Source organism: Papilio xuthus, unplaced genomic scaffold (genome assembly GCF_000836235.2).
Source record: "Papilio xuthus unplaced genomic scaffold, Pxut_1.1 DF828177.1, whole genome shotgun sequence".
Lineage (NCBI taxonomy): Eukaryota > Metazoa > Arthropoda > Insecta > Lepidoptera > Papilionidae > Papilio > Papilio xuthus.
In genome coordinates, this window is record NW_013530472.1 from 4,767,674 (window position 1) to 4,779,666 (window position 11,993).

The following is an 11,993-nucleotide window of genomic DNA, read 5'->3' on the forward strand; positions in this document are numbered from 1 at the left end:
ATTTTTTTTAATACAGCGCGAACGTGTTCTTATGTATAATTGTAGAGACAAAAATGTTTTCCTACCTTATGTGTGGGACTCAAACTTTTAGTGACTAACTTGGGACAATATCCCTTGCTGAGTAATTTATAACTAACATTATTTTTAAGGTGACAAAATACGTCTAGTTAAAGTACACCCACGCATAAAAATTATAATTAGAAATATAATAAGTTCACTCGTTTGCTTAGAACTAAAATAATTCTACAAACTTTGTTACTCACGATTAGACTAATTTGAAAAATAATAGTTTGAAGTTACAAAGAATGGTTTAACGGTGCTCTGCTTAATATAAGACACGAGTAAAAAAGAAAATTAAACCGTTCAAGATTTTGAATTTCAAGGCATTGTCTTAAATCTCCATCTAACGCAAGCATCTACGACAATGTGTCACAATATTCATTTTACTTTTACTAATATTATAAATGCGATTGTTCGGATGGATGGATGTTTGTTAGAAGGTATCTCCAGAACGGCGCCTTGGATTTCTAAGAATTTTGGCATAGATGTAGAACATAGTCTGGAAGAACACAAAAGGTACTAACTACGACACAGTCACGGGCGACAGCTATAGTGTTTTAAGAATTGTTAAAACTTGTTATAATTCATGTTCGTTAAGCTCTTTGATATTAGAACAGATAATTAATTTTAATTAATTGTATTTCACACCAAAACACAATTAAATTTTCATATACAAACCATAACGATGTGAAATTATTAATTATATATAACAATAATTAATTTATTCATCAAATAGTAAGAGTTAATTAAATGTGACACTTGTCTCTTGAATTGCGATTTATTTAAACAAAACCCACTTAAACTACGCAAATCTTTGGGTTTAGGTTGCGAACAGCTAAAGGTTCTATCATCGTATCTAATCTGCCTTTCGAAAACTAGTAGCGTCGTAGTGTGGGGCGCAGAAGGGCGACTGCCCAGGGCGCCGGGCATAAGTAGGCACTGCAGGCGCCAAAGTTGGATAAGATACCCTTTAAGATCTATCTTTAGAAGATTTACGCAACACCAAAAAAGAGGGCGCGTCAAAAATCTCGCCCAAAGCAATAGAAATCCTAAAACTGGCCCTGAAACTAAATACTATATTTGTAATTCTAACTTTACGTTTCCATTAGCGAAACGCTAATAAATAAATTCCAGCTTGATACCATCACGTGTTCCTGAGAAAAAGGTCTTGACAGACAGACGGACTGTCAACAAAGTGATCCTATAAGGGTACGGAACCCTAAAAACAATCTTATTCTCGTTGAAAAAAAACCAACAGAGATATCAAAGCATAAAACTTAACATTTAATCATGTTCATTTTATTTTTATCAATAATATAATCAATAAGTACTAAGTAAACAATCAGTCTTATAAACTAGTTAAGAGTTTCTCCTTGATTGTTTCGAGTCAATAATTGATAGGGATTCGTTTTAATCAGTCGATGTACGATCCATTACAGGTACGACCCACGCATATATAGGTCATTGTTGAATACTGGTAGAAGTTCAATAAAATAAAAATTTAAATTAAAATATATAGTTAAAACGAGTATATCTTTCAACCAGCTACCAAAAAAACAGATAATATAAGATGTAGACGACATTAAACGTTAACTCGGCTTAGACTATGGACTAATTACTACCCAGTGACCACTTAAAGACGACTTAATATGTAAAATCGGAACGATAGGACTACTCAATTAAGCATAAATCCATCCGAAGTGTTGTAAATTTAAGGTCTAGATTCGAATGTAATAAATCTAAACAAAAATTTTATGTAAAGATGCAAGAAAAGAGTCTTATAAAAACATTGCATTTACATGTTCTTAAATTTTTTTTAAACCTTGTGGAGCTCCTGTACAGTTTTAAATGTTTTTATATCATGAAACGATAATTGCTCATTTGATTTTAACAGGCACCTGTTAATTTTGTTAAGTCTGCGAATCCTATTAAAATTGTAGGTGCGATCCCACCGAAATAAGATCTCTTGTAAACAACCAATTATAGAAGTCGTAAAAACTCCTAAAAACGTAAAATACAGATAAAATATTAAAATACCGAGAAAAAAGTAATAAGGCTTGATAACGCACACAATTTCGCAAATATATGTTCGTTCAATTAAGGAAATCATACAAAAACTTTGTCATCATATTGTTTAAAAAAATATTCAACACATCGTATACTAAAAAAAGTTATAACTTCATTAATTAAAATTATAAATTGCTTAAAGAAATTAAATTTAATCCAATTTTAAAGTGAACTATGTTTGATATGGAAATTGAATATGGAATTTTCATTTCCTTTTAGTATTCCTTTATCTATGCTTTCATTTTATGTAGCTATAATATTTTAAATTGCGTTGGTCTTTTAGTTATATAACTAAAGATTTATTGCAAATACGAAGTAATGTAATCTCTCGTTCGAACTTTCAAAAACAGAAATTAATCGATTAACCAAAACAATAAAGATTAACTAAAGCAGTTTTAAATAAGTTTAATTTGTTTTCTTTGTATGGTTTCAAGGCTTGTTTACGATAATTAATTCTAGATGGCGCTGAAAAATACCTAAAAAATCTGTCTATTGCAAATAACAGTTGCAGCTACAAGATGGCGTTAGTCGTTTTGAAATGAGAACTTTGGAGTCTATTTGCTTTAAAATTATTTGAGTTTGTTTAATTTCATACCAAATTTTTTTAAATATATTATAGCTATTTTAAATACAGAGTTCACATTTTATCGAATATCAGATAAACTAGGTTTGTTAGCCAATATCTCCAAAAAATGTATGATCCATGAAATTATTCTGCATTTATTGCTATTCAGTTCAAAAGAATGAGCGACACAGTAAAATATCTTTTTATATTATTTTAGAAGTTATATTTATTAAATAAAAAATTTTATTTAATATAAAATTTATTTATTTCCACATTATACTAATTTATAAAAGTAAAAAATCCATATTACTACTTATAAATTATTAATTTATAAATGCAAGAGCCAAATATTGACTAGAGAATTGTATTCAAGCATTTTATTAAAAAAAAAAACATAAAAAGGTTTTAATTTCAATCATAGTGATAAAATTATTTTTTAATAGGTCCTTTACACCTACAACAAAGTTGGTTCGCTTTATCTTTTTTAAAATGTAAATTAAATTCATGTTTAAATATTTTTCTATACATTGATTCTTTCACAGGAACTAAATCTTTGTTACACTGGTTATAATATAATGTATACATTTGTTTTATACTTAAATTAGCTTCTAAATATTGTTTCTTTCTTGAAAATTGTTTAACCGGTTTCCCGTCAACTGTAGTAAAGGACATTATATGGTTACGAACTCTATCTTTAATTTCCGAAGGTAAAGAATGTGCACTTGCTTCCGATAAACCTCTACCATCAGGTTTTGGTAAATTCATATCACTTTTACTGGAATGTACATTATATACTCGTTTTTGTGATATAGCTAATGTTCCTAAATAAAAATCTTTACATACTGTATATCTAACACCTCTAACTAAAAAGAAATATTTAAAATAATACTTTCTTTTAGTATCTTCAGACTTACTATGTTTAACGTTATTCCTTTCAGTTGTGTTAAGTAGAAAATGTTTCTTTTCGTTAGTATTCAATGAATAAAATGCTTTAAATAAATGTTGTCTGTCAACATCATTGATTCTTTCGTTGCATTTAAATTTACAAGATTTGAGGCAGTCTTTTGTGGTTTTAACACATCTCTCCGGTACATATTTCCCTCTTCTACTGATGTAAGCTTCACCTTTTTCATGTTTTAATTTGCGCACATTACAGGCCCATTTACTAGGATTTGGGACTGAGCTACGTGATCTTTTCTTAACGGAAACCTCCTTATGTGGTTGACTACTTTCATTGTGCCTGGAATGTACAAAAAAAATAAGAAATTATATAGACAGGACAATTCACAATTTAACATGTAACAAATGTCAGTTTTCACTAGAAATATCAAAATAATCCTGTCTAAAAATTAGAATAAATATGTATAGAGATTTTAGCACTGGAAATTCAACATTTTCTGCAGCTTAAATATTATAAATGTGTAAGTTTAGATGGATGGATGGGTGTTAGAAGGTATCTCAGAAACAGCTCAACCAATTTCGACTAAATTTGGCACAGATGTAGAACATAGTCTGGAAGAACACATAGTCTACTAATTAAATTTTACTAAATAAATCTATATAATACATACTCAATTTGCTTCTCATTTATAATTGGCACTTCAACCTCAACTTTAGTGATGACACAGTTTTGATCCTTAATATATGCTTCATACTGGCCATAAAACGATTGTTGAACACCATTGGTAATTACATGTTGTTTGAACATTGGCACTTGTGGTAGTATAACATGAGAAGTTATTTGCATAGAGTTCATGTCATTTTGTATTATCTGTGGCTGTAATTGCTGCATGCCTTGTAAATGTATTTGTTGACACGACATCATCGTTTGATTCTGCAGGATCTGGTGATTCGTTATCTCATGTTGGACTGACGAAACCGGTATATGCAAGGACTCTGATGTTATTGTTTGTTGATATGTCACCTTTCCCTGTGCCGTTTGCAGCGATGGATGGATAGATACAGACGGATATACTTGAACTATGTGAGGTAGATTCGTAGCGGCCTGAATTTGATCCATTAATGCGGAAATCGCGAAAATAAACAACCAAAATTCGCAAGATAAATTAGTAATTAAATTCTTCCAGAAATCCGGAACTATTTAATTAAAATACATAACAAAGGCGAAGTTATATTCAATGGTTAAATGTAGAAAATTTATACTCTTTTTAATCAATAGATTTATTAGTTTTTACGAAAAACTCAATAATATGCCACAGTTCCAACTCGAAACAAAACAAAGCAACAAACATGGCCGCATCTTTATTTGACAGTTTTGGTTGTCAACCAAAGAGTATACAACAATACTCCATTATTTCAATAAATTTTTATGTTTCCACTTATTTTAAGTCTCTACTATTTTTTGATAAACGGAATATTAGTTTATTTGGAGACAAAAAGAAACCGTATTTAATGGAAACCTAATGTGATGTTGTCAAAGTTTGTAATCTAAATAGGAAAATAATTAACCAATTAAGTAGTTAAGAATCAATAAATTGTAACGGTAAAATATGAGATATCTTTTCAAACCAAAGAATATAAATTATTGTCCAATTGCAACCAGTTGGTATACATCAGTTACAATTTACAGGTAAAAGAAATAAAACAAGAACTTAAAGGTATATAAAACATTTATTATATGGTAGTAAAATATTCGATATAGTCAACAATACTAAAAGTTATTTGCTTAAAAATAAATATATATATATATATATATTTGGCCTCTTTAAAATTGTAAATTAAATGCTAGCCTCTTTATTTGTACTTTTAAAACCTTTGTATGCTAAAAATAAACATTCATAATTTTCATGTCCTCTTAAAAAAACTAAGGTAAATATCACAAAAAAAATAACAACCAATTGTAATCACCAATTATATCACTACTAAATCGGTTTTTAACCGTATTTCGAATAATTTTTAACATTATAAAAATAATAATTTGATATGGTAACTTATAAACGTCAAATATTGCACATGCGTTAAAATTTTAAAAATTGTCTTTGGTATATGATAAAAAAATTATTGAGTTTTATCTTGGAACTTATTCTCTAAGAAATTGTATACGTAATCGTATACGACTAACATGATAGCTCCACCTGGACCCAGCCGGAGCACCTTTGGCAGCAGGCCTTTGTACAGAGCGCGAAATCTAAAATTAAAAAAAAAACTCTTGATTATAATTTATTCATAATTATAAGGGCTTAAAAGCCCGGGTCGATCGGTACTACTTCTAGTAAACATATTGAGTTATTGAGTCGAATCTCCAATAAGACAAACTTCGAAATCATAGCATATGCTAAAGCAAAATAGATGTTTAATTCCTTCGTGTCCTTTTCCGATATTTAGTCCGAAGATCGTCATGTACAGATCAATAATTGTGATCCATTTGTGACCGGTTAATTCTTGACTCTTGAATTTTAAAGTTTCATTGAGCTTAGGCTGCGGCACTTAGCGTAAACCTCATTTTAAAGTAATAAGGCTAGCTGATGCCTGCTCTTGATGGTAAGATGATTAACCATGGTGATTAATGATCACCCACATTGCAGTGACCAGTTAACCTCCAAGTTGTAATAACTACCATTCACAACATTGCTCATGTCTGTCACTATGGTTACAAATAGATTTGGCTATTGTTATGCAATATAGAAACAACCATATTACATTTTATCTATGGTTAACGAAGAACTTTACTACGAGTAAAAAAATTAGCAATGTAAAAAAAAATGTTTTCTAAAAGTATATACGACAATGGAAACACACAATGGAAATATGGAAAAATATGGAAGTAGATAAATTCTTTGCCCACATTAGAACAAGATGTTATACAAAAGCTGATAGAAGGGGACACACATAGAATGCACATAATGCTAGGATTTTTATATTCTTGGTTATACTATACCTAAACTGAATGACACATAAGTGGAGACAGTCTTATATTTTTTAATTTTTCATAATAAAAAGTTAACTGCTATTTATATGGTGTCTTTGGTGTGTTTTTTTTAGTAAATCTTGTTAACAAATTATACCTTCGAAAAAAAGATGTGCAACTACTTAAGTCATTAACCTCTTGACCTTTTGAGTTAAATAATATTTAAACATTCTGTTCTCTTATCAATATTAATGCGTCTGATAATAGAAATAAATAGAGGACGATAAGGGATCGCTAGATGAATAACATATGTTTGTTTAAATTATCTTGTTTAACTACTTATCTACATATGTAATGTTAGGAAGAAAATCCGTTAAGGAGCCTATGTATTGACTCAACACTAGCCTTACTAAAATATCGATGTTTATGTCCCCTCACTATTCATTCTGACACTGGACTTTGTTTTCTTTAATTCCGCGCGGACGGAGTCATATAGTCTACGAATAATCAATTGAACAATCATAATCGATGTAAACATGCGTTCCACGCGTGATTTTGTGCACAATACCTCTGTGTAAGAGTTAATTTTGTACTTTCTGCATAAAGCGGTCCAGCCGTGGAATACTTGGATCAGCTCCAGACAGATATTTGCAGTACTGAAGCAGTTTCCGAGAATATCGAATCAGCGATTGTATTGAAAAACATTGTGCCTAAATATTTTATACATATTTCTGTTTAAAGATGTGACTAAACATTATTTTCCTCGTATAAAGACTTGATTTAATTAATGATATATGTTTCTTATCTTTCTCGACAAGTTTGTTTTCTAGGTTAGTTAGTCTAGTGATCACTTTAGTATTGTTGTAAGATGATAATGGTCTAAACGAGCAAAACCAAATCCCCTTTTCGAAGCGTAAAGGACACTTATTATACTCGTAACTTTGTTAAAAAGAAGTTTCAATTTTTAGATTTTAAGATGTACATATGAGTAGCATATTTGTGCAAAAGATTTAAAACTCATCGAGAGATTTTACGATAATTTAAAGAAGTGATTCGACTAGAAATAGTAAACAGCTAACTAGTCTATTTATACAGAATGGCAGTTTACGCAAAAGCAATTACAATGTTGCAATCTCACGAGATTAGTAAACCAGTTATTTTGTAACAACTCTATCTATACTTCAAATATCGGTCAACTAACTGTTGGTCTGAGATCAATATCTTCGTACATCATACATATCGCCATCCCTGTTATCTTTGATAAAACATAGAAAACAATATATTTTTAACGGTAATTTTGGTCTCGGAACCTCACAGTTAATAATCATATTTATCTAAAGGAACGTACCCATACTACGTGACCCGTTTAGGGGGGGGGGGGGTCTTTAAAATATTATACTACGGTCAGTCACAGGAGCGGGGGGGTGGCTCAGGTTTTAATCACGTAGTCATTGGTTGTCATTTTTCATAATACATAATTCACTAGTTATTTAAGTATGCAGTCTTATGCAATAAAGACGAGTATGAGTCATTTTTTTCATGTTTGTAAAATGATTAAAATTTATAATGATAAATTACTACGTAAAAACTAAAGGCGGGGGGGGGGAGTCTTGGCATGTACTACGAGTGCTCACCGAGGGAAGGAAGGGGTCGAAAAAACTAAAAAAATAGGTCACGTAGTATGGGTATGTTCCCTAACGTGTAGTCTCCGACAAAATATACCTAAAGTGATAATTTTCATCAAAATCAAACTTAAAATAAGCCAAAATAAACGAAATTTTGGCATAAAGCCCGATAAAATGAGAACTGTTTGTTTATACGTTAAATTATCGGAAAGTTCATGATCAAAGTAATTACTTTCCAAAGCGGCGTTGAATCTTGACGTCATTATTACATACTAGCTGTCGCCCGAGACTCCGTCCGTGCCGAATTAAAAAAAAACTTAATTTTTAGCCTATGTGTTCTTTCAGAGTATATTCTACATGTGTGCCAAAGGAGACACTTTCAAATAAATATCCATCCATTCAAACATTCGCATTTATAATATTAGTAAGAAGTGAGATTAATAAGTTTTTAAATTTTAACAATAAATATTTCAATTGAATGATGAATGAAGACATAATTAGACAAAGAGATATGTAACAAATCTGGTCATAATTATCACCACCCTTTATTTGTTGACAGCTGGATATAGGCCTTTCGTCGTACCTTCCTTCAAGGTCATCACATAAATATTTATAAAACCAACGGAATTACAAAACCATTCCAGAACAAGTTGCGAAACTCTTTTGAAAATATGTTTATCGTCAGCAGAGTCAATCAAATTCAATCAAAAATAAAAAAAAAAGTCATTGATCAGATTACAGATAAAGATAATGACATTATCTACTGTCAATTACTTGTCAAGATTAGACAATTGTCAAATCGTGAGGGGGTCATCTTATCTAGCAAATCTAATAATAAACATGATGGGCAATCTAATTTGTATTATAAGATTTATTGGTTGAAATTTAAAGTTAGCGGATCGCGTATATTCTTAGAGTGTCATGTATATTTTTAAGGGGTCGCGTATATTTTTATGGGGCCGTTAAAAATTTAAAGAATTTCGATGACCTTGTCTCTTTTTTCTAAGTAGTTAAGTGATCGCTCAGAGACAATTACGTCGTGCAGAAGGTCGCTAAACTTTAACATACTTTGGGGGTCGTTATTTGAAAAAGGAAGAAAAACAACAATTTTATTATATAAAAACATATTGATGTAGTTGTACTTACCCTTCTTCTCTATAAACCAGATTAATTGTGCCAACAGTGGAATTATATTTGACAATGCCAGGGCTGGGCTGTGGACCTTGTATACGACTCTTGGCCACGTCAAATGGTATGTTAACACATGACCCCAACACTCCAGATGTAAAACCAATTGCTATCTTACGACTGAACTCTAAAAGAGGATCCTGTGGGCAGATACAATTGTTATTCAATATCTATCTATCTCTATATATATATATATAAAAGAAAGTCGTGTTAGTTACAATATTTATAACTCAAGAACGGCTTTACCAATATGCCTGAAAATTGGTGAGGAGGTAGCTTAGAGCCTGGAGACGGACATAGGATACTATTTATTAATTTTTTTCGAATTTATCCCTTGAAGAGCTGCTTTTAATTTAACTTATCTATATATTAAGTTTTTTTTATATATCGACGCGGACGGAGTCGCGGGCTAGCTAGTTCTTAATAATACAATTTACAAAGTTTTATATTATATTTAATCTGTCATTAAGAGGTATTTTTTTGAATCGATAATTTAATAAAGCTAATATATAGAAATGAAAGGATGTTTGAGACATATTTAGCTTCAAACAAAAGCATATTTATGTAAAATTGTATTTAGTAAACAATCAAACAACTTCAAAAATAACATATTTTGCAAGAACACAAGAGTTTTATCTGTTTACTGATGATAAGAAGCTGTTAGAGCAAATATCAGTTTTTTAACATCTTGCAACTGATAGTATATCAAAAGTAAACAAGATATAGTATATTGAAACATAAAATAACAACTGAATAGTTAGCAATAGTGAAGAAAATCAAGTAACTTTAAATTATATTGAGAATCTGAATAACCATTCTTAACACTTTCAATGCTTCTAATTTGTCTTATGATTTTTAGTATAAAAAAAATTAAGAGCATGGAATGTGTTAAAAACATTTTTTTTATATAACTAACAGCATATTTGAATTAATACTGAAATTATTATTTTTTATTGCAATATTAAAGCATCTTTTCTTCTCTGTCCATTTGGATTAAAAAAAAAACTTAATTAGAATCCTATGTGTTCTTTCAGAATATGTTCTATATGTATTCCAAATCACAGAAAGATCCGTGCAGTTGTTCGGGGGATACCTTGTGACAAACATCAAAACTTTCTCATTTATAATAATTAAAAAAATTTCATTTCACGCGACGAAAAAAAATAATTAGTTCCCGGCAATTATTCAAATTTTTCTCTCCGTTAAAACTATTCTGAACTTCAACGAACATTTCAAAAAAAGAATTAGCCAAATTGGTATAAGCGTTGTTGAGTTATGCGCTTACCAACACATATTGCTATTCATTTTTATATTACAGATTAATAATATTTTATTATTAATGTAATACAATATTTATTATTACCTCATATTCTGGGATATATCCTTTGACACTGTGATAGAAACCAAAATAAACCATATTGAAGATTCCATTTCTAGCCATAGTTGCTGTCAAACCTTTATTCAGTCCTTTTGATCCTAACCCATTTTCTCGTACAATCTGTCTTGTTACTGACCAAGTACTAGGCACTTGGGTAGCTAACGATTTGTTTGATTGCAACGTCACCTTTACAACTTCGAAAGGGTTAACTAAAATGGCTTCCGTAATACCTGCACCTAAACCAGCTAAGGAAAATGTCTGAAATGATAAATTAGTATAAATTACTGTGATTTTAAGTGGAATTAATTTATTAAAAAAAGCTTTGTGTATTGTTTATTATAAAAGATTGAAAAGAAATACATAAAATTTAAATAAAAAATTATATTGAAAAAAATAATAGAAAATAAATATGAATAATATATTTACGTGTAGTAATAATAGTAATAAAATTATATGGAAATATAAAATATAAATACACAAATATAAAAGAAATAAAATCTCACTAATGGTGTGGGTGTGCTGGAGCCAAACATGAAAAACCTTTTGTATTGCTCAAAAGTTGCAAACTTAACAGCCCGCTTTGGTGTCTCCGCCAATATAGGTGGCAAGATTCCTTTCCAAAATGATGTCAATCCTTCATATTTATACATTTTCTTCATACAGTCTACAATGCCATTGTAGTAGTGTGGATCGGAACTTTTTAAAGCTGAACTGGAAGATTGTAGCTGGAATCTCGTTTTTACTAAATCTAGAGGATGCATTATACAGACTTCTACAAAGCCCGCACTTCCACCAGCACCGATTTGCATAGCAGCTTGCTTTAATAGTCTTTCAACGTCGCTCATTTTTCTAACTAGTTCGTATACAAACTGGACAAAGTACGAGTGTATGATCTCTGCAAAAGTTGGCGCAATACTGAAGGTTACTTATCTCTAATCTAAAATGCTACCCATTCTATTTATCAATATTATAAAAATAACATTTCCCCTTCATGTTCATGTTTGACATGTTTTTGACATAGAATTTTGACAACTGATAACAAAATACAGTGTATAAAGATACGTTTGCTTTAAAATGTTTCAAAATATAAATAAAAGAGAAGTTCCATCGCTGTTTCAACACACTTAGATGAGTTTATTATAAAACGACTAAGAAAAGCTTGACTATACAAAATCGGTAAATTCACCAATATCTCTACTACTCTTTTTCGTGAAATGTGCAAATGTTGCAAAAAAAATCAGT

The 11,993-nt window shown here is 30.3% G+C and overlaps 2 protein-coding genes across 2 annotated transcripts; both read right to left on the reverse strand.

Moving 5' to 3' along the window:
* Nucleotides 1–3,030: 3,030 nt before the first annotated feature.
* LOC106113648 (uncharacterized) lies at nucleotides 3,031–4,938 on the reverse strand. Its single transcript, XM_013306491.1, has 2 exons — nucleotides 4,264–4,938; nucleotides 3,031–3,932 (listed from the first exon to the last, which is right to left on the reverse strand). The coding sequence occupies exons 1-2, from the start codon at nucleotides 4,710–4,712 to the stop codon at nucleotides 3,122–3,124; spliced, it is 1,260 nt and encodes a 419-aa protein (XP_013161945.1). The 5' UTR covers nucleotides 4,713–4,938; the 3' UTR covers nucleotides 3,031–3,121.
* A 406-nt stretch (nucleotides 4,939–5,344) lies between these two features.
* LOC106113880 (mitochondrial 2-oxodicarboxylate carrier) lies at nucleotides 5,345–11,621 on the reverse strand. The gene is given in 4 exon segments (NM_001312148.1): nucleotides 5,345–5,840; nucleotides 9,332–9,513; nucleotides 10,737–11,009; nucleotides 11,255–11,621. Coding segments are annotated over 4 exon segments (927 nt in total). The 5' UTR covers nucleotides 11,597–11,621; the 3' UTR covers nucleotides 5,345–5,710.
* Nucleotides 11,622–11,993: the final 372 nt, after the last annotated feature.

Excerpts from the sequence above, each read along its gene's own strand:
- LOC106113648 (XM_013306491.1), bottom strand. The coding sequence starts at position 4,712 with ATGGATCAAATTCAGGCCGCTACGAATCTACCTCACATAGTTCAAGTA. Across the intron at positions 3,933-4,263 it reads ATAAATGAGAAGCAAATTGA|GCACAATGAAAGTAGTCAAC; the intron begins GTATGTATTATA and ends TGTACATTCCAG.